The sequence below is a fragment of the Anastrepha obliqua genome, chromosome 5 (assembly GCF_027943255.1).
Source record: "Anastrepha obliqua isolate idAnaObli1 chromosome 5, idAnaObli1_1.0, whole genome shotgun sequence".
In the NCBI taxonomy this organism is placed as follows: Eukaryota; Metazoa; Arthropoda; class Insecta; order Diptera; family Tephritidae; genus Anastrepha; species Anastrepha obliqua.
In genome coordinates this window covers 30,992,589-31,014,938 of record NC_072896.1, presented here as the reverse complement: position 1 = coordinate 31,014,938, position 22,350 = coordinate 30,992,589, and the positions used below count along the sequence as shown (strand labels likewise).

Below are 22,350 nucleotides of genomic sequence, written 5' to 3'. Positions count from 1 at the left end.
ATGAAGAAAACGCTTTCGGCTGCGTTGATATTGCTGCTACTACAAATTGTGGCAGCTGTAAAAATAGGCGTTTCAAGAGTAAACTTGGAAACCACCAGCAGTACGTCTACAACTACGTCCACACAACGGCCATCTGAGACTTTTACTGAGTCTGCAATAACAACGGCTGTCGCAACAGCAACCACTTCGGAAGATAGCACTTTAGTGTCCGATAGCACCGAAATAGATATTGAGAGTTCGACTACAGCAACCACAACAACTACAAAAGCCAAACCAACTACGATAAAGCCCAACTTCACCATCGCCATATTTCCACCACGTCTAAAGCCAACGAAAGCACCAAAAATTACAACAACTACTACAACAACATCTACAACACCATCAACCACTGTGAGTACTGCGGTCCCCAATGCAACCCTAAATACGATTGCTCCAGAGGGTAGCCACTTAACTAAGACAGCTTCAAATGACAACTCATACTACTGCGATTGTGATTTGTTGTTGGACGCTTGCGATTTAAATTGTTGCTGTGATAGAGACTGTACACCGGAAGCGCTACAAGTCTTCAATTGTAATGCTGCCCCAAAGCATCCGCAGTTGAAAAATCGCTTGAAGGACTTTCAATATGAGCATGGACTGCCATCGTGTAAAGTGAATGATGGGTGGTTGTGTGTGTTTCGGACGAATACGCGACAGGAGCGACAGAAGGTAAGAGTACAGGTGTACATACTCTTTCGAGTAGATAGGAACTATGAGTATTTTGAGTATTCTTATTTTAGAAATTGATTTATTAAAATTTTAAAATGAGGTATTGCAATCAGTAAATATTGGAAAGTTTTCTTCATTACCTTCTCCCATATTATTATTGATGCTTTCCATTTCAATTCAACCGGGCTATTCGGGTCATGTTCTTCGATTTCGATGTAACTTAAATATGTTGCTCTCTGGTCAAAATAATGAGCCACGTAGTTTTTTGTTCGCCCGAAAAAAATTTTTTTCAAGAGTTATCGTCAATTTTGTTTTTCGGCTCAAACTCGATTTTTTTTAATTATATAAGAAATTTTTTTTTTTAAATGCCCATAACTTAGTCAAAAATGAACCGATTTTAATAATTCTGGGTTCAAAATGATCGTAAATACTTACACAAGCGACTTCATGTAGAAACAATTGCAAAAAAGTAGTTGAAAATGTTTTATTTCGCAAAAAACAAAAAGTGCGAAACAGGTTTTTTACTCAAAAATTCATTACTCAAAAACAACTCATTTTAGCTACTGGAAATTCAGCTTAATTAAAATTTGAGATGTCCTTTTGATTTGGAAAAAGTTATAAAAAAAAAATACACTTTTTGAAATATTGAATTTCGAAAAAATTTCAATTTTTTTTTCTTTTTTGCTAAATAAAAAATTTTCAACTGCTTTTTTGCAATTGTTTCCACATGAAGTCGCTTGTGTAAGTATTTACGATCATTTTGAACCCAGAATTATTAAAATCGGTTCATTTTTGACTAAGTTATGGGCATTTAAAAAAAAATGTTTTCTTATATAATTAAAAAAAATCGAGTTTGAGCCGGAAAACAAAATTGACGATAACTCTTGAAAAAATTTTTTTTCGGGCGAACAAAAAAATACGTGTCTCATTATTTTGACCAGAGAGCAACATATTTCAGTTACATCGAAATCGAAGAACATGACCCGAATAGCCCGGTTGGATTAAAATGGAAAGCATCTATTATTATTGTAACAGGTATACCTATATTGATACTTTTTAACAGTACTGGTAATGGTAGTGGTATTTATGATGGTAATGATATTGGTAATGGTAATGATAATCTTAATGGGCATGTAATAGTAAAAGTAATGGAAATATGATAGTAATGACGGTGGTAATGCCAATAATGCCAATCGACATGGTTATGTAGTGATCAGATTTCGTCGTATTAGTAGTAGTTGTGCATTTATTATGGTAATGCTATTTACGAGTATTATAGTAATGTTATTAGTATTGGTAATGATAATTTTAACCGTTACGGCTATAGTAAGAGTAATAGAAATAATAATTGCCATGGTAATTCCAATAATGGCAATCACAGTAGGGACGTGATGGTAATGATACTTACTTACTTAGATGGCACTACAAACATATGTCGGTTTTGGCCGAATCTAAAACATTGCGCCATCTACCTCGGTTCGCTGCTTACTGGCGTCAAATGGTAACACCGGGTGCTGCCAGATTATGCCTCACTTGATTTCCCCAACGGAGATTAGGTATTCCTCTTCCTTGTCGTCCACCAGTGGGTTCCCTCTCGAAGAACTGCCGTGCCGGAGCACTTTCGTTCATCCGCGAGACATGGTCAAGCCAGGTCAAGCGCTGAATTTTAATACGCATCACTATGTTCGCATCTCGGTATAGCTCATACAATTCACTATTCCATCAGATACGGAACTCATTCGCGCCTACGCGAAGACGACCAAAGATTTTTCGGAGAAATTTTCTCTCGAACGCTCCCAGTGCTCTCTCATCAGTTGTCGTCATTGTCCAAGCTTCTACACCGTATACAAAGACGGGTATGATTAAGATTTTGTACAGCATTGTTTTCGTTTTTCGAGAAAGAGCGCTACTTTTCAATTGCATACTGATACCAAGGTAACACTTGTTGGTAAGAGCTATGATTCTTTTAATCTCTAGGCTGGTTCCTAGATAAACAAAGTCCTTCACAACTGCAAATTCGTGGTTGCCAACAGTGACGTGTTGACCAAGACGCGAGAACTTTTCATATGTTGGTACTCGTTCACCTCAAAACCCACTTTTTCTGCTTTCTTCTCCCGAATGGAGTACGCTGAACATACGGCGCAGTTGTTCAGGCCGACCATATCGATATCACCTGCATACGCTAATAGCATCACAATTTTGCAGTATATACGGTTCTACTCAGCAGCATGAATAATTTTTTTGCCGGTAGGAGATTAAAGAAATCGCACGAAATGAAATCGTCTTATCTGAAATCTCGCTTGGTATCGAACGACGTAGAGAGATCCTGACGGAGCATACCGTAGCGCTCAACGGTATTTTACACAGCCGTATAAGTTTTGCGGGGATAGCAAAATCAGACATAGCGTCACAGAGGCCGTTCCTGTTTGTGCTATCGAATGCAGATTTGAAATCGACGAAGAGGTGGTGTGTTTCGATTTGTCGTTCATGAGTTTTCTCCAGGATTTGGCAAATTGTGAAGATCTGGTCAATAGTAGACTTACCAGGCCCGAAACCATACTGATAAGGTCCAATGAGTTCTTTGGTGATGAACTTCAGTCTGTCACATAATACGCTCGATAAAACTTTGTATGCGACATTAATAAGACTATTCCGACATTAATTTGCAAAGTTTGTAGGATCACCACCACAGTCGTTCGGGATGCTTTCATCCGGCCATATTTTGTATAGAAGATGGTGCATGCGGTGTGCTAGCTTTTCGCCTCCAGCTTTGAATAGCTCTGCCGGTAGTCCGTCGGCTCCTGCGGATTTGTCTTTCTATAGCCGTGATATCCCTATTCGAACCACTTTAAGGTTGGTTGGTGTTACGACTATTCCGTCTGGGGTATCTGTCTCAACTTCGTTGTCCACACTGCTACTGCCACGGTTTAGCAGCTGTGCGAAGTGATTCCTCCATAACCCAAGCATTCCCTAGACATCTGTCATTAGATTGCCGTTTTTATCTTTGCAAGAACTGGCCACGATCTTGAATCCTTCAGTTTGGTGCTTAAATTTGGAAACATTTTTGGGTTATGTTTCTGTCACTCAAAATCCCTGGCTCTTCGCACTCACGTTTTTCCATTTCCCGTTTCTTGCGCTTGAAAAGACGCCTCTCTTCTCTGTTGTAGCGCGCGTTGAAGCCGACCGCGGTGTAGCCCGGTATGCTGAGTCTTTTGACGCTACGGCACTCGTCGTCTTACCAATTGTTGCGTCGTTAGCGATGAAAGGCAACTACCGTCTCAGCAGCGGTGCGCATGCTGCAGGAGATGACGTTCCACTGCGCGGTTACCTCATCGAATTGAGTAGTGCTCTGACTGAGCTGGAGTGAGAGCAATGATAGTGTATTTATTAAGGTAAAGTAACGGTATTGGTAATAATTATTTTGACATATTTTATAGTCACGGTAGTATTAATGCTAATAGTAATAGTAGCTCTGTAATGGTAATGCCAATGGTTACACAATTTTTTGCCTTTCCCTTGCATACTGCATACAAAATAAATTAATAATTTTTATTTTTCCAAAAATTCTTCCATTCAAGGCGCCCGCTATTGACTTGAATACAAATCACTACTACAAATGGCCAACGCCTGTTTGGGACTTTGCTTATGAACAAGATTCTAATGATGAAAATATTGACCACTATAAATACGGAGAACCACTCCAATTTCTAAATATGAAAACCATGTTGCTCAAACAATTCGGTGAGTGTTTATGAATCTATTCTTTAGTGTACGCTATTCGCTATCCGTCGCCTCTCTGTTTCGCACGACAGATCTTCCACATACCTTTAAACCGCCACACTGTCAAATAAAGGAGCCTGTCAAATTTTTAAAGTCATACAAAACCAACTGTTTACTAGACACAATTGAAGAATTGAAATTAAACGCAAGAAATCTACTAACTTTTATACAAACCAACAAATTACTGTTAAAACCATTAAAGCAAGCCAACGAACTGGAAAATTTGGCGCATATTTTAAGTGACTTCACCATCAATATTTGTCAAAAACAACGATGTGTGATTGTGCCACTAAAGAACAGCACCGCTTTGGAGCTGCACCTCAACCAGCATTTCTATGCCACAGAAATCAAATTCAAGCTGCTACACAACTACACACAACTCTTTGGCGGCTTGCTCGAGTTGAGCGACAAGCACGAGTCGCACAACAACACAGAATTATGGCAAAAATACCAGGTGGAATATATTTACAAAAACATAACGGTAAATGATGTAAGCAAAGAACTAAATAAAACATCCGACAACAACGAAAATGCACCCAAACTCAGCTCTGGCCCATTGGGCTACCTACAAGGCAAACCCATAATTATAGCACGTTTTATAGCAAACAATCAAAGTGAAGTGTTATCGCCCACAAATCAAGTATTGGATTATTTTCACATTAATAGAACAAAATCGCAGGCAAATCACACATTTTCGTTATTCACCACACGCCAGCAATTTTGCGCGCGCGACTCTAAAACTGCAAATCTCATAAATTATGGCATCAGCACTTGGAAGCAATGTAAGCTGCGCTTCAGCAACGAGAGCTTGGTGAAATTACCACAAAGTGAACGTAACTTCACTAATATTTGCATTCAATTACAAACGGAAATCGTCGCACAGTTCTTTAGTGCTAATATTTTCCAGTTTGGTCAGAAATTTCCCGATCTCTACATCTCTCAGCTGGGGCGACCGGAAAATCGTAGCGATAAATGGACGCTACTACAACTGCGCAATCACGATTTCGCACCCATAAGCGGTGAATTTAATGCGCATGCGCAAAGTTTCAGTTGCCGCAATATGCTGCTCAATATTGCCTACGAGTTCCTAGTGGGTCATTTCACCGAGGCGGGTATACGGCAACAGGCGTTGGTAAAGCAAGCAACACTCGTCTTTGGCGAACGTAATGACTTGGAATTCGAAATGGATGAGGCGATCGAGGTGCCGCTGATGGTATCGGTGATGTTCTTCGATTATTCCAAAGATGCGTCTAACACGGGGCTTTTGAGAAACGATGTCGATGTGAAGTGGCATATTATACTATTGAGCCTAGTGGGCTTATACAGATACTCATACAAGTACTTTAAATGATTATTTACTTATTGTTAGGTATTAGTTTGTAGTGGTCTGAGTACTTTTGTAGTATTTCAATAATAATTATATTAGTAGTATTTAGTAGTTTAGAAATTTAGTAATTAAAAAAGCAATTCAAATAAAGAACTTGCAATGAATGAATATTCTTTATATTATAAGTTGGTTACATTAAGGGGAATAACTATTGGTAATGATACTGGTAATGGTAATGATAAAGGTAGTGGTAACGATAATGGGAATGATACTGGTAACGGTATTGGTAATGGTATTGGTAATGGTAATGGTAATGGTACTGGTAATGGTACTGGTAATGGTACTGGTAATGGTACTCGTAATGATACTCGTAACTGTAAGAATATTGGAGCTGGTGAAAGTTATAATAATAATAGATAATAATGTATAATAGATGAAAATGGTAAGGGGAAGCGTACGAATAATGGTATGGAATAGTAATGGTATTGGTAAGAGTATTGGTAATGGTAATGTAAAAGTAATTGTACTTGTATTGCTGACGGTAATGGTTTTGAAAAGAGTATTGAAAGTGGCAATGTAAAAGTAATTGTACTGGTATTGAAGACGGTAAAGGTTTTGGATAGAGAATCGGAAGTGGTAATGGAAAAGTAATTGTACTGGTATTGAAGACGGTAAAGTTTTTGGAAAGAGGATTGGAAGTGGTAATGTGAAAGTAATAGTACTGGTATGGCTAACGGCAATGGTTTTGAAAAGAGTATTGAAAGTGGTAATGTAAAAGTAATTATACTGGTATTGAAGACGGTAAAGGATTTGGAAAGAGTATCGGAAGTGGTAATGGGAAAGTAATTGTACTGGTATTGAAGACGGTAATGGTTTTGAAAAGAGTATTGAAAGTGGTAATGTAAAAGTAATTGTACTGGCATTGCAAACGGTAATGGACAGAGAATCGGAACTGGTAATGGGAAAGTAATTGTACTGGTATTGAAGACGGTAAAGGTTTTGGAAAGAGGTTTGGAAGTGGTAATGTGAAGGTAATAGTACTGGTATGGCTGACAGTAATGGTTTGGGAAAAAGGATTGGAAGGCGTAATGTGAAGGTAATAGTATTAGCCTTGCTAATGGTAGTCCGTTCGTAAACGTATTTGGCCATTGGTGTGGGAATTGATAATGGTAATTTGAATGCTGCCAGTAATGATACTGACATTTTTGATGTAATGATTTTCGAAAGAAAGTTCGTACTGGTAATGGTAATTGTATTGCCATAATGCTGATGCTAGTGGTAATGGTAAAGTGATAGCAATAAATAGTCTGAGTATTGCTGAGGGTAATGTCTTCGGAAAGGAAATGGGGAAATAGTTATGGTAATTGGAACTGGTAATGGTAAAGGTAAGAGCAAAGGTAATGGTGGTATTTTTAATATAATCATTTTGTAGGGAGAGTTCGTAATGGTAATGGTAATTGTGTTTGTAATGCAAATATAAGGGTAATGATAAAGTTGCACTAATTGTACTGATATAACTGATTATAATGCTTTCGGAAAAAAAATTCACAAAGGTTATATTAATTGGTAATAATAATGGCAATGGTAAAGACAACGCAAAAGGTAATGGGAGCGTTGATAATGTAATGGTATTTTTTATGTAACGATTTTTGAGAGCGAGTTCGTAATTGTAATGGTAATAGTAATTAGGTTGGTAATAGTAATGATGGTGGTAAAGTGGTAGTAATGCTGTTAGTGTTGCTAATGGTAATGCCTTCGAGAAGGAAATGTGCAATGGTTTTGGTAAATACTCGTAGTAATGGTAAAGGTAATGGAAAAGATATTAGTAATTATAATAGTAGTTTCAATGTAATGAATTAATGGGGAGATTTTGTAGGTGTAATTGTATTATTGTTTGTAATGCTAATGGTAATGGTAGTAATTGTATTAGTGATAGCGCAGTCGTAATAGTTTTAGCAATTGGTAACAGTAATGGTAAAGGTAACGGAAAGGGTAATGGTGACGTTGATATTGTAACGGCAATGGTGTTGTTTTTTTTTTTTTTTTGTCGGGGCAACTAGCATGTACAGCACTCAGACATTAATTAAGTCCATTTTACTACACTCCGGTTCCGTCTTTGATTTTCTTTAAATCTACCCGATCACCGAAGAAATCTCAGTAGATCTTGTGGTGCCAAGGAGCCAAGGTGGTCGCTTCTTAACACATCAGTGCCCAAAACTTCAAACCTGATTCGAGCGAAGGTGGGGCAGACGCACAGGAAGTGGTCCGCCGCCTCATTCTTCTCTTCACAAGCTGGGCAGACTACACTGTATGAGATGCCCACCAACGGTAATGGTAGTTTTGGTGTAAAGGTTTGGAAGGAGGGCAATAGTATTTGTGTTTGTAATGATAGCGATAAAATTATAGTAATAATAGGACTATGAATAAGTTCCTTGCGGTTTTACAACAGATGGCATAACTTGATTATTATTCCATCGATCCACATTTCCAAACATTCATTGGAGAGCTACTGTCGTAAGGCACAAACGTCAGTATAAGTTTTTTATTTGAAGCGTAAACAACAATATTTTTACCACACTTGAAAATGTCGAATTTCGTGCCAAATAATGTGTTTTTGCGGGGAATTCTTCTTCATTATTTTAATATGAAGAAAAAAGCAGCCGAAAGTCATCGTATCTTGGTGGAAGTTTATGGTGAGCATGCTCTAGCTGAGCGAACGTGCCAGAAGTGGTTTGCACGCTTTAAAAGTGGTGATTTTGGCTTGGAAGACGAAGAACGCGAGGGTGCGCCGCCAAAGTTCATGGATACCGAATTGGAGGAATTGCTCGATCAAGATCCGGCTCAAACGCAAGAAGAGGTTGCAAAAACTTTGGGAGTTGATCAATCAACCATTTCCAAACGTTTAAAAGCCATGGGAATGATCCGAAAGGTAGGCCATTGGGTGCCGTATGAATTGAAGCCAAGAGACGTTGAACGCCGTTTTATGGCATGCGAACAACTGCTTCAACGGCACAAAAGAAAGGGTTTTTTGCATCGAATTGTGACTGGCGATGAAAAGTGGGTCCATTACGACAATCCAAAACGTCGGGCAACGTATGGATACCCTGGCCATGCTTCAACATCGACGTCGGCGCAGAATATTCATGGCCTGAAGGTTATGCTGTGTATCTGGTGGGACCAGCTGGGTGTTGTGTATTATGAGCTACTGAAACCGAATGAAACGATTACGGGGGATGTCTACCGACGACAATTGATGCGTTTGAGCCGAGCACTGCGAGAAAAACGGCCGCAATACGCCGATAGACACGACAAAGTTATTTTGCAACATGACAATGCTCGGCCACATGTTGCACAAGTGGTCAAAACATACTTAGAAACGCTCAAATGGGATGTCCTACCCCACCCGCCGTATAGTCCAGACCTTGCGCCATCCGATTACTATCTCTTCCGATCGATGCAACATGGCCTGGCTGACCAGCACTTCCGTAATTACGATGAAGTCAAAAAATGGATCGATTCGTGGATTGCGGCAAAACCGACCGAATTTTTCACAAAGGGAATCCGTGAATTGCCAGAAAGATGGGGAAAAGTAGTAGCAAGCGATGGACAATACTTTGAATATTAAATTTGTAACCATTTTACGTCAAATTTCGAAAAAAAACCGCACGAACTTATTCATAGTCCTATTAGTATTCGTATTTCTGAAGGTAAAGTTTTCGGAAAGGGAGTTGGGAATGGTTATGGTAACTAGTAATATTTTTATTTTACTCGAAACAGTTTTGATGCAGTCGGGAGGAAGCTTTCCCAAGAATTATAAGTCGAGACATATCGCATCTTTAAAGCCATAAAGTAAGTCTTTAAAATTAGACTATTTATTCACTATTTTCAGCGAAGATATTCTTGATAGAGGCGATAATCGCTTAAGCGATTGCGAACAAGTATAACAAAGCACGCCAGTCGTTTCTTTCTCGATCTAACTGGGGCGAATTGGGCACACCAAGAGAAACCACTTCCTTCTCCAGCTCCACTTGATCTTTTCAGTACACAGGAGGTACCGCACCAGCTGGTACCGCATCGAATACATTCACAACCGGAGCGTTAGCATCCATTGAGACGACATGATCCAGCCAACGAAGCCGCTGGATCTTTATTCGCTGCGATATGTCTATGTCGACGTAAAGCTCATACAGCTCTTTGTTCCATCACCTACGATAATCGCCGTCGCCAGCGTACAAAGGTCCGAAAATCTTCCTCAGAATCTTTCTCTCAAACACTCCAACGGATGCCTCATCGGATATTGTCACCGTCCAAGCTTCTGCGCCACACGTGTTAAGACAGACATGATGAGAGTCTTGGAAAGGGTTAGCTTTGTTCGTCCAGAGAAAGCTTTACTACTCAATTGCCTATTTAATCCGAAGTACCACTTGTGGGCAAGATAGGTTCTCCGTTGGATTTCGAGGCTGACATGAGTATCGATGTTAATACTGGTTCTTAAATAAATAAAGTCCCTTACAACTTCACAATCTTAACTGTCAACAGTGATGTGAGTGCCGATACGCGAGATATGTATGCAAATTTTTTTTTCCTGCAACGCGCCTCCAGATCCAAGATGTTTTATTTCGGCAATGTCCAAAAGGTTCCACCAAAGAACGTACAAGGACAAAAAGCAGTAGGTCCAACCCGTTTCACTATCCTTCCAACGACATTCGGTTCTACTAACCGAAACGACCCGTATTTATATCCGGCCAAGGATGGTCACTTCAACAGCATTCCCCGTTTCTGGATGAGTAATGTTTATGATGTTATAATCCCGTTTTACTAACTAAGCTCACTTAGGTTATTTCTTCAGGCACAAAAATCTACCAGTTTTAATATGCAGGAGAAATTAGCCAAATGATCTAAGAAGCGAAACGAGAAAGGGACTGCAGTTTTTTGGCTTTACACGATCTTTGGTTTCACACCGTTAGAAAATTAGAGGTTGAAGGCTAATTGACCTTTAAAGAGTCAACAATTTCCCGGTATTATTTCTTATTTTTTATTTTCCATGTACCTCAGGAATACTTATTAAAAGAGGTTGTCTGTAAAGTCGGTTTACTGACGATAGTTTAACGTGATAACGTCATAAGAAAATACTAATTGAATGGTTGCATTTTTCAAAAGAAAATTTTAATTTTATTTGTTTGATAGATATTTTGTATGGATATAGAGAATGAGTTAACATTAACATAACATAATATACTTTAACATAACATAACATAACATAACATAACATAACATAACATAACATAACATAACATAACATAACATAACATAACATAACATAACATAACATAACATAACATAACATAACATAACATAACATAACATAACATAACATAACATAACATAACATAACATAACATAACATAACATAACATAACATAACATAACATAACATAACATAGCATAACATAACATAACATAACATAACATAACATAACATAATATAACATAACATAACATAACATAACATAACATAACATAACATAACATAATATAACATAACATAACATAACATAACATAACATAACATAACATAACATAACATAACATAACATAACATAACATAACATAACATAACATAACATAACATAACATAACATAACATAACATAACATAGCATAACATAACATAACATAACATAACATAACATAACATAACATAACATAACATAACATAACATAACATAACATAACATATCATAACATAACATAACATAACATAACTTGCTGTTCAAGCAAGGTAACGACGCATAAGCAAGATAACGACGCATTTTTTGGTGCGTGCAGCTGGCTACATAGAATTATAAGACGTTATCACGTCAAAAAATAATAATAACATTAAAACAACAGGTATTATTAACAAACTTGGTTTTATTTTAAATTCTTCAAGTAAATCAAATTAATAATAATCAATAAGAAGGCATATGCAAATACAAATACGTGAATTTATATATGTACATATGCGCATATACATACATATATACGCTCACTTAAGTAGGAGAGAGCAAGATGTCGAACGTTGCCGTTCGTTTGCTTTGTTTGCTTTGTCGTTCGTTCCGCGCTTTCGCTTGCAGTTCATTCAAGGTAACGACAAATGAGCAAGGTAACACTAATGAACAAGGTAACACTAATGAGGAAGGTAACGACACATTTTATCGTGCGTGCAGCCTGTTAAATCGAATTATAAGACGTTATCACGTCAAAAATTAATGAGGCATTCAGAAGACATCAAATATCAACTTCAAATCAGACAAGAAAAAATCCATCAAAGAAAACTATTAAAGACTCATAACTTATAAACGAAAAAAGGTTCAACTCTTATACTCGTAGAACGCCTGCATATATACAAATATACATCTGCTTGAACCCACTCTCCGCACAATTAAAAATGCGTCGCATCTACTCCACGAACATACTCAAGGAACCATCATCCAAAGACGAATTACAGCAAGAACGTAAACGAAGTCTATGTCAGCCGATCGCCGTCGAACGTCCATCTGAGTTTCCACAAATAATCATTGCACCGGAGACCTTAACTACCGGTCGCTACGAGATCGAAACTGCACAGAAATGGCTTATATTACCAGGTAAAAATGGACGCCAGCACAAATTTCCACTACAAACTATATTGCCGAAAGTGCAGATGATGCGCACAGTGCCACCGAAGCATTTGCCACGCGATGTTGAAGTCGATCGGCGTCGACGGCAATATGGTAAACTCAATTTGTTGGAAATGTTGGAGGATGCTGGCTTAAGTAATGACGATCTCATGCCCACCGAAGAGGTTTATTATACGCTCTCGGACAATGCATGTAAGCACTTTTTGCCGCTGAGTTTCTTTGATGACTCCGACTTCGATACAAACTCACCGGCCGCATGGTTGGCCTTGGCTAGGGTGGAAGAGAGTGACTACGCATTGCCAGCCAAAGTATATCTACCAAACTCGCAAAGTCTATTAGATTACTCGTGGCAATTTGCCGCAGTGACCGCTTACAATAATGAGACACGTAAATGGACTGTGTTGGGATTGAATGACGAATTCGAATATCAAGTGCCCACTATACAGATAATGTTTCTCGCTGACGATGCACAGGTGTTCGTGCAACGTCTCAAAAAAGCCGTACACGAACGCAACATTGGCGAACGTCTCATCCAAATGGAATCGATTGTGGACTGTGTGTTGCTGCAGGATTTGGAAGATGACCGCTTTATGCCAAACAAACGCATCGATAAATTGCTGCAGAAGATGATCGGCAAATGCAACGAACATTTTCAACTTCAAATGCGTACCGAGGTATATCTGGTATTTGAACACTTAATGGCCTGCTATGAGTTTGAGAAATTTGTCAAACTTATGCCAAATGAATTTCCCACTTTTGGTGGTGATCTCATAGCGAATTCCTTGCCACGTGCCTTTAAATCTATAGAGAATATTAATGAGGCGAAGAGTGTTAAGAATTACAAGATTGATATAAAAAAATTGCGCTACCTTCTATTACGTGCGACAATATTCTACATCGGTGCCGGCATTGAAGCCATGGGCAATGTGGCTGATCAGTGTCAATATGTCGAAACTTTGTCCATTTTTTTGACTGGTTTCGTTAAACCGGTGTCACTTAATGATTTTCTACAATCACAGCAATCGATTAGCAATAATGTTGCTACTTATTTGAAGAATTTTTGGCCACAAAAGATTTCGGCGGGCATATCGTTGGTATTGCGCGCGCTCGGCAAAGGTTGGCTGGACATCAGTCTGAACAAATGGAGTGTTTATCAAATGTGCAAGATATCACGATTTATATTGCAAACAAAATTTCGCATGCAGGAGTCCATGCAAGTACTGTTAGAGAAGTCCATTAACGCTTTCACTACCTACTTGACCGATCCTTGCTTGCAATTCTTGCATCTCAAACCGGACTATAAGTGGACTAGTAATTATATTGAGACCGAATTTCCTTATGCCAAACCGATTTTCTATCTAATCATCAGCATATCGGAGGCCAAAAAGGTGGTTTACACAACCACACCAGAAGACTTCGCCCCACAATTGACGGACATTTTCAAGAAAGCATTGGAAAAGACAAGCGGAGTGCGTTGCATTGAGGCAGAAACTTTACTGAATCTCAAGTTTGCGCCTAATCTTTATATCGAAACTGTTGAACTAATTGAAGATTTATTCATAAAACGGAATGACCTATTAGGCCGTTGTTATACTCAGGGCGCGCTACCATTGAACTCTTATGCGCGCCTTTTTGAGCGTTTCATCGATTTCTACCTATTAAATGTGGCTGACTTCATGCGAGATTATGAATCTGTAAAGCATTCCTCGTCCGAGGTGAAGCATGATATTTTGGAGCACAAGCGCCAAAAAGAGGAATTACGCGAAATATTACCGGCTTACATTACGATCGGTCCGTTTCTAATAAATGTCGACTTAATGAAACATTTGATGATTCGTAAACACATTGAGATCGTTAAGAAGCTATTCGAATACTATATACAACGTATGTGGGACATAAACGAAAATCTGCTGGAACAGTGCTTAGAAATACATAAAAAAATTACGGATCGCCCGCAAAGTATTGAACATCTCTATGAGATACGCGATTTTGCCGCCACCGTGCCAGAGGTGGTCGAACAGCTGCGTGCTGATATACAAATAATGTGGCTGGAATATGAAATGTTGGACAGCTTCTTCTATAATCTCAGCGATACGCAATTCAGCATGAAATGGGAGGTCTACGCTTGGCCACATAATATCACGTCTCGTCTAACTAACTTGCGGGAGGAGCAAAAGATTGATATCGAGGAATTTCGACGTGTACATTCCAGTGAATGCATTAGTTTCGAAGAGCGCTTGGAATCATTAAACGAAGAGATACAAGCATTCTCGCTAATATTCGATCCAAATAAGGTGACAGAGACTGCTGTGGAGGTGAGTACGAGCATAGTAGGCACTATCAGCGAAGAACGCATACTAAATACCAGGTGTATAAGCTTAAATCCGCTGTTTTTTATTAAAAAAAACCCTTTTTTTTATAGAAAGCAAAAAAATAATTTATTCAAAGTATTTGCCCTCGCTAGCTATACATTTTTCCCATCTCTCGGGCAATTTGTGTATACCACGCCAAAAGAATTCTTCATCTTTCGAGGCGAACCACTCGTCAAGCCATTTCCGGACGTCTTCGTACGAATCGAAGTGCTGTTCGGCGAGCGCGTAACCCATCGATGAAAACAGATGATAGTCCGAAGGGACCAGGTCTGGTGAATAAGCGGGATGAGGTAGCACCTCCCAATTGATTGTCTCCAAGTAGTTTTGGACCATTCTTGACGTGTGCGATGGGGCGTTGTCGTGGAGGAAAATCAGCTTCTCATGTCTTTGTTCATAACGAGGCCTTTTTTCACGCAAAGCACGGCGCAATTTGATGAGTTGTTGGTGGTAGCGATGAGAATTAACAGTTTCACCAGGTTTCAACAGCTCATAGTAAACGACACCCTGCTGATCCCACCAAACGCATGGCATCGTCTTGCGTCCAAAGCGATTAGGTCTTGATGAAGAAGTTGATGGTTGGCCGGGATCGACCCATGATTTTTTTCGTTTAGGATTCTCAATGTATATCCACTTTTCATCGCTAGTCACCACAAGATGCAGGAACGACTTTCTTTTATGCCTAGCCAGCAAGATTTCGCATGTGTTTTGGCGTCGCTCCATCTGTCTATCGTTCAATTCATGGGGTACCCATTTTCCGACTTTTTGGACCTTTCCCATGGCACGTAAACGCATGGAAATGGCTAGTTGAGTGACACCTAACTGCTCGGCAAGCATTTTTTGCGATTGGGTATCGTCCTCATCCAAAAGAGCCTGCAATTCATGGTCCTCAACTTTTCTGGGCCGATTTTCACGCTTCTTGTCACTCAAGTCAAAATGGCCGTCTTTGAACCGACGAAACCAGTCTCTGCAAGTTGTTTCCGATAATGCACTGTCACCATAGGCCTCCGCAAGCATTCGATGCGATTCGGCAGCCGATTTCTTCAAATTAAAGCAAAAAAGTAGAGCTTCCCGCAAATGCTCTTTTTTTGGCACAAAATTAGACATGATTACGCAAGGAAAAAAGTGTGTTGCTGTATGAAATCACTGATGATGTGCAGTGATTGATGTAAACAGGTGTCGAACCCATGCAAAAAAGAATATGGCATTTCTATGGTAACTTGATATGCTCACTAACGCCATCTACGAGCAATCAGCGGATTTAAGCTTATACACCTGGTAATATACGAGGGGGTTCAATAAGTAAGTACCCATGTTAGAAATGGAGTCACCATTTTTTCAAAAAAAAAAATTTTTATTTTTAAACATAGTCCCTTTTTAGAAAGATAGACTTCTCACAACGCTCCGGCCTTTTTATAACCCCCTCCCCCCCTAAAAAAATAGGATTTGTGGAACTCTCCAAAATACCTCTCTGTCTCGGCGATGACTTCCTCGTCTGAACTAAATTTTTTCCCCGCGAGCCATTTCTTCATATTAGAGAGCAAGAAAGGGTCGCTGGGAACCAGATGGGGTGAATACGGGAAAAGCGGCAGCAATTCATAAACGAAATCATGCAGTTTGGCGGCGACACCTCCGGATGCAAGTGCTGGTGCGTTATCGTGGTGAAACAGCGCCTTCTTTTTCGCCAAATGCGGCTTTTTTGTGAAAGCGGTCTAATAACTCACTGTAGTATTGTTCAGTGATCGTTTTTCCGTTTTCTAAAAAATGCATGAAAATCACGCCGTTCGCATCCCAAACAATCGTCGCCATGACCTTTCCAGCCGATGGGACTTTCTTCGTCTTCTTTAGAGCAAATTCACCGGGAGAAATCCATTGTTTTGATTCGTGCTTAGTTTCTGGTGTGTAATGATGAATCCAGGTTTCATCAACGGTGACAACTCGATGCAAAAATCTCGCTTAAATTACTCCAAACACTGCTTCGAAGTTAACAGCCGCATCCGCATGTTGTCCATCGTCCAACAATTTTCTCATCGCCAACCTATAATTTAAAATATTGATTGCCGTTACGGAGGACAAACCTGTGGCCTCTGTTAGTTCGCGCACTTTCGCTCGTCTATCAGCGAGAGTCATGCCGTGGACTTTTTGATTAAGTTCCTCGGTAACCATGTCTGCCGGGCATCCTGGTCGTTCCTCATCAAAAACGGATGTTCGCCCACGTTTAAATTCGTTGAACCAATAGATGGCGAAGCGTCCCCATAGATCGCATCGAACTTTGCTTTTATCTCCTTTATCTGTTTTCCCATCCGAAAACAAAAAACGAATTACCGAACGTTTCTGCTCTTTTTCCATCTTAGCGAAAATCACGAAACACGTCTTACTCGAATAGCTGCGAAATCCAAACTAACTGATCAATCAGTCTGAAATTTGTTTTGCCGTCGTTTGATAGATGGCAGCACACGATGCTAAAACGAACATCCCTCAAGAACGCCTTCTATCATCAAATGTTCCATAAATGAAGGGAGCAACTGTTTTAAGCTGACTCCGAACGGCAAATGGTTTTTATGAGAAACTTTTTCCAGGCCGAAATACACTCGGAGGTTATGTCATTTCCTGCCGAGGGGCGATTTTATGTTTCACGCCCACAGTGGGCATCGAACTCATTCTCTACCGAGTAGTAGTCACATACAAAACCATTCGGGTACATCGGCCGCACTTTACCAGACTTTGTACTTGTAAATATCAGGCGAGATTACAAGAGCCATGTGAAGAAGTTCTTGTGGGGTGGTTATTTAAAACTTTTGTACAAAAAGTAGTTAGTGGACGAACCATTTTTGAATGGGAAACTGATACAGAAGTCTCTCAGCACCAATCTATACATTGAAATCCAGGTGTCATGTTTTGATACTCAACACAGTTCTTAATAGTCATTGCCATATAGGCACCCCCACCCGAGGGCGCGGTGTAGCTAGTGCTGAATACTGTTGAAGCTGCTGAGATGGAAATGAATAGGAATTAGTAGCTTTCTACAAAGAAAGCATAGCCTTAGCCCTGACCTATGTAAGGATGATATTGTTCTGGCGCAAAGAACTTTAGAACGTTTGGAAGTTCAGTGGAACCAGTCTGCACATAATATGAATGACTGGCGTAAATTTGCAGTGGAGAAATTTGCGAAATTTGTTTATCTTGTACCGGACGGCCGCCGTAGGCGAATGGCTTGGTACGTGACTACAATCGGCCGTGTGGGTGAGTTCGAATCTCCGTGCATGGAATAGCAAAATGATAGAAAAGGTTATTTCTAATAGCGGTCGCGCCTCGGCAGGCAATGAAAAACGTCCCTCCATTTGGAGAACAACATCAGGACGCACACCACAAATAGGAGGAGAAGCTCGGCCAAAACACACCTAACAGAAGTATACGTACCAAGTATTAATTTACTATACCCAGAGCCACGTACGTAGTGAAATGGGTTTTGCCCACATTCGGCCGACTCAAGCCAACCAGTCGACTCTAACGATAATTTCCTAAACTCCTAAAGACTTCAGCGTTGTTTTCGGTGTTCCCTGCCACTAGCGCTCAAAGGCCTTTAAGTCCCATAGAGTTATCAAAGTTTGGTGCATTTGCCATGGTCCTCAATTAAATGTATGGTATCTTCCGAGATTTGTATTAATTTTAATTGAAATGGAAAGCTCTTTTCCCCATAGGCAATCGTTTCCCTGTTTAGACTTCTGTACGCGTAATCAACTCTTATCCTCCTAAGTTCTAGAAGCGTAACTATAATCCTCTTTGAAGAATTTACCATAAAAAAAAGAGGTTGTCTGTAAAGTCGGTTTACTGACGATAGTTTAACGTGATAACGTCATAAGAAAATACTGATTGAATGGTTGCATTTTTCAAAAGAAAATTTTAATTTTATTTGTTTGATAGATATTTTGTATGGATATAGAGAATGAGTTAACATTAACATAACATAATATACTTTAACATAACATAACATAACATAACATAACATAACATAACATAACATAACATAACATAACATAACATAACATAACATAACATAACATAACATAACATAACATAACATAACATAACATAACATAACATAACATAACATAACATAACATAACATGCTGTTCAAGCAAGGTAACGACGCATAAGCAAGATAACGACGCATATATTTCCAGACCCTAGTCATCAATAGGTATGAAAATTACCCCGTATTAAAGCACTTATCAACAGCTTTCATTTGATACCCATATTGTACATACACAACCAAAGGTTACCCGGGTCCACGTTTTGACCTATATCTCGAGACCCCAGTCACGGAGCGGCATGAAAAATACTCTGTACTAAAGCATTTACCAACAGCTTCAATTTGATATCCATATTGTACAAACACATTCTAGGGTCCACGTTTTGGTCTCTATCTCGAGACCCTAGTCACGGAGTGGCATGAAAAATACTCTGGACTAAAGCATTCACCAACAGCTTCCATTTGATATCCATATTGTACATACACATCCGAAGGTTACCCGGGTCCACGTTTTGACCTATAGCTCGAGCCCTATTTCCAACATAAAATATAATCCATGTTACTCGTGGATGATGTAGCTTTCGAATGGTGAAAGAATTTTAAAAATCGGTCCAGTAGTTTTTGAGCCTATTCATTACAAACAAACAAAGTTTTCCTCTTTATAATATTAGACTAGACAACATATCTTATAAGGTATATGGTAAATATTACCATACATTTTTTCCTTCATATGTAATAAAAAAATTAATAATAATAACATTAAAACAACAGGTATTATTAACAAACTTGGTTTTATTTTAAATTCTGCAAGTGAATCAAATTAATAATAATCAATAAGAAGGCATATGCAAATACAAATACGTGAATCTATATATGTACATATGAGCATATACATACATATATACGCTCACTTAAGTAGGAGAGAGCAAGATGTCGAACGTTGCCGTTCGTTTGCTTTGTCGTTCGTTCCGCGCTTTCGCTTGCAGTTCATTCAATGCAATGAGCAAGGTAACGACAAATGAGCAAGGTAACGGCAATGAGCAGGGTAACGACATATGAGCAAGGTAACACTAATGAGCAAGGTAACGACACATTTTTTCGTGCGTGCAGCCTGTTAAATCGAATTATAAGACGTTATCACGTCAAAAGCTACCCACGCGCCTTAAATATTTTTTTCATTTTTGTTTTCTACCTCATTTCTATTGTAGGTTAAAAAGACATGGAAGCAAATACAAGAAATCGAGAAACTCGGCAAGACTCTGCAATATCGGCAGACACTTTTCGATTTAGAGGAACTTTCACTGGAATTTCTCGAAAGTATTGTAACCGGTTTCACACCCTATCGCCAATTGTGGTTGACTTGCTTGGACTTTTTGAAGCTTGAAGAAGCGACCGTCGGTAATCCGCTCGTTAATATTGACTTGGATGAAGTCTGGGCTTCCATTGAGGATATACGTAAATCTTTGTGGGAAGCACATGCGATTTTCTCCGAGAAGCCCGAAATTCAAGAAGTGGCTCAGTTTTATTTGATCAAATGTGATGAATTTGTGCCGGTGTGGCAGTGCATCAAGTGGTTGAAGAATGAACATTGGCTTTTCATGCATTGGCAAGAGCTATCGAGCCGTGGTGGCATGGAAATTAAATATACTGCAGCTATGAATTTTGCATACCTAATGCGCAAAGGTATAATGGCGAATTTGGATTTGGTGAATGAGATATCATCGAAAGCCGAAGAGGAGGCAAATGAGTATAGAAGACAGTTGGAGGAAGAAGAACGACGCAAGGAGGAGGAATTGCAAGAACTACTAATGCGAAAGGCCTTACGAAAGTGTCGAAGGGATATACTAATTGATGAGCCTTTAACTAACAAGAGTCAAGTTGAATAAAAAGCTTTAAATCAATTTTTTTATTTCGCAATTTTAGAAAAAAAAAATATTTATGTTGACATTTTAACAGATATATTTTTATATATTTATAAAAAATAAACTATTTGTTTAGTTTTTGAACATAGCCAAGTCGTTTTAAGTGATTTTCAATGCATGTATGTGATATATGAAGATTCTCTGCAATCTCACGTGTTGTACTGTGACGATCCAAATCGATTATTATTTTGTTTAGGGCGTTATTAACTTCAACTGGACGACCAGAGCGTTTTTCATCTTTAAGTGCCAAACCAATTTTCACACTGCCGTTCTTTTAAGGCGTCGTCACTATAAACAGCACACACCATTTTATGAGCTTGCAATGCGGTTTTCCCTTTGCGGAAATAAAAAAACAAAATATGACGAAAATGTTCCTTTAGATTTTCCATTTTTCAACGAACGCCAAACGAAAACTATGCAACCGATTAAAAAATTGACAGCTGAATTGCCAACTATCAAAAAAAGAAATGTGTTTTACATTTGTACTACGTCTGCAAACCTAAAAATTCAACTGAAGCCATCTGTGAGTGAAATCCGCAATTACTTAGCTGCCAACGCAATATTTTAAAACATTTTTAAAAGTTTTAATACAATATTTCATTTAGCTTCCATTTATCTTTTTTATTTTATTTAAACTTTTTTTATTTTAATTTATTGCTCTATTTGTTTAATTTAGTTCTAATAAATTTTGTTCAATTTTTTTATTGTAATTTTATTTTGATTTTACTTGAACTAAATTTAATTTTAAATTTAATGTTGTGTATTTTTTTGCATTTTAGTTAATTTCTTGTATTACAAGGCCTTTTATTTTCGCCAAGCGTTAGCGAAAGAATGAATACGTTAACGTTCTCTGCGTTAGGAAGCGGCGAATAGATGAAGCAAGTTGTATTAATGAACATATATTGGCAACGCGGGAATAGAGCTGCCTTAAATTACATGTGTTTGTACAACAGTGAATTGTACCAGTCTAAAGACGCTATAGCCATACTCGCTAGCGGCGAATCTTACTCGATAACTTGGTTGTTGCTTTCGCATGCAAATTTTGCGTCAAGTTAATCGAGCATAGAGATAGAAAGCGGGGAAATGGCGTATACGGCAAGTCAAACTCGTCATGATGGCACAGATATGCCGACGTCACTCGGGATGTGTTTCATAAAATGAAGCTTATGGTGCTGATGAATACCATCATATCATTGGTTTGTTTACGAATAAGGTGAATACAAATGTGCAAAGCTTCTAATTGTTTTGTTTAATTAAAATTTATATTTTAATTGATTTTCAAATAAAGTTAAGTTTAATTTAAAACACACACTTTTTCGCAATTAGCTAACCACGCAGCAGCATTCGCGCACAATTTCGCAGCTTTGCACATTTTAATGCACCAATGGTATGAGCATTGGCTATGATGATATTTATCCTACATCTTTGCCACAAACTAAATTTTCACCATACCTATCGAGCAAATCTGTTCATCCTTGTGTGAAATGATTGTGCAGATTGTGCAGTTTTGTTTTCCCCCACAATAATTGATCAAACCTATAATTTATAAT

At 38.7% G+C, this 22,350-nt stretch overlaps 2 protein-coding genes across 2 annotated transcripts; both read left to right on the top strand.

Moving 5' to 3' along the window:
* Nucleotides 1–5,898, top strand: LOC129249128 (tectonic). Its single transcript, XM_054888782.1, has 3 exons — nucleotides 1–708; nucleotides 4,287–4,449; nucleotides 4,521–5,898. Exons 1-3 carry the CDS (start codon nucleotides 1–3, stop codon nucleotides 5,837–5,839), a joined length of 2,190 nt encoding a protein of 729 aa, XP_054744757.1. The 3' UTR covers nucleotides 5,840–5,898.
* A 6,228-nt stretch (nucleotides 5,899–12,126) lies between these two features.
* On the top strand, nucleotides 12,127–20,830 carry LOC129249067 (dynein axonemal heavy chain 1). The gene is made up of 2 exons (XM_054888690.1): nucleotides 12,127–14,791; nucleotides 20,087–20,830. The coding sequence occupies exons 1-2, from the start codon at nucleotides 12,245–12,247 to the stop codon at nucleotides 20,762–20,764; spliced, it is 3,225 nt and encodes a 1,074-aa protein (XP_054744665.1). The 5' UTR covers nucleotides 12,127–12,244; the 3' UTR covers nucleotides 20,765–20,830.
* The last annotated feature ends 1,520 nt before the right edge of the window (nucleotides 20,831–22,350 follow it).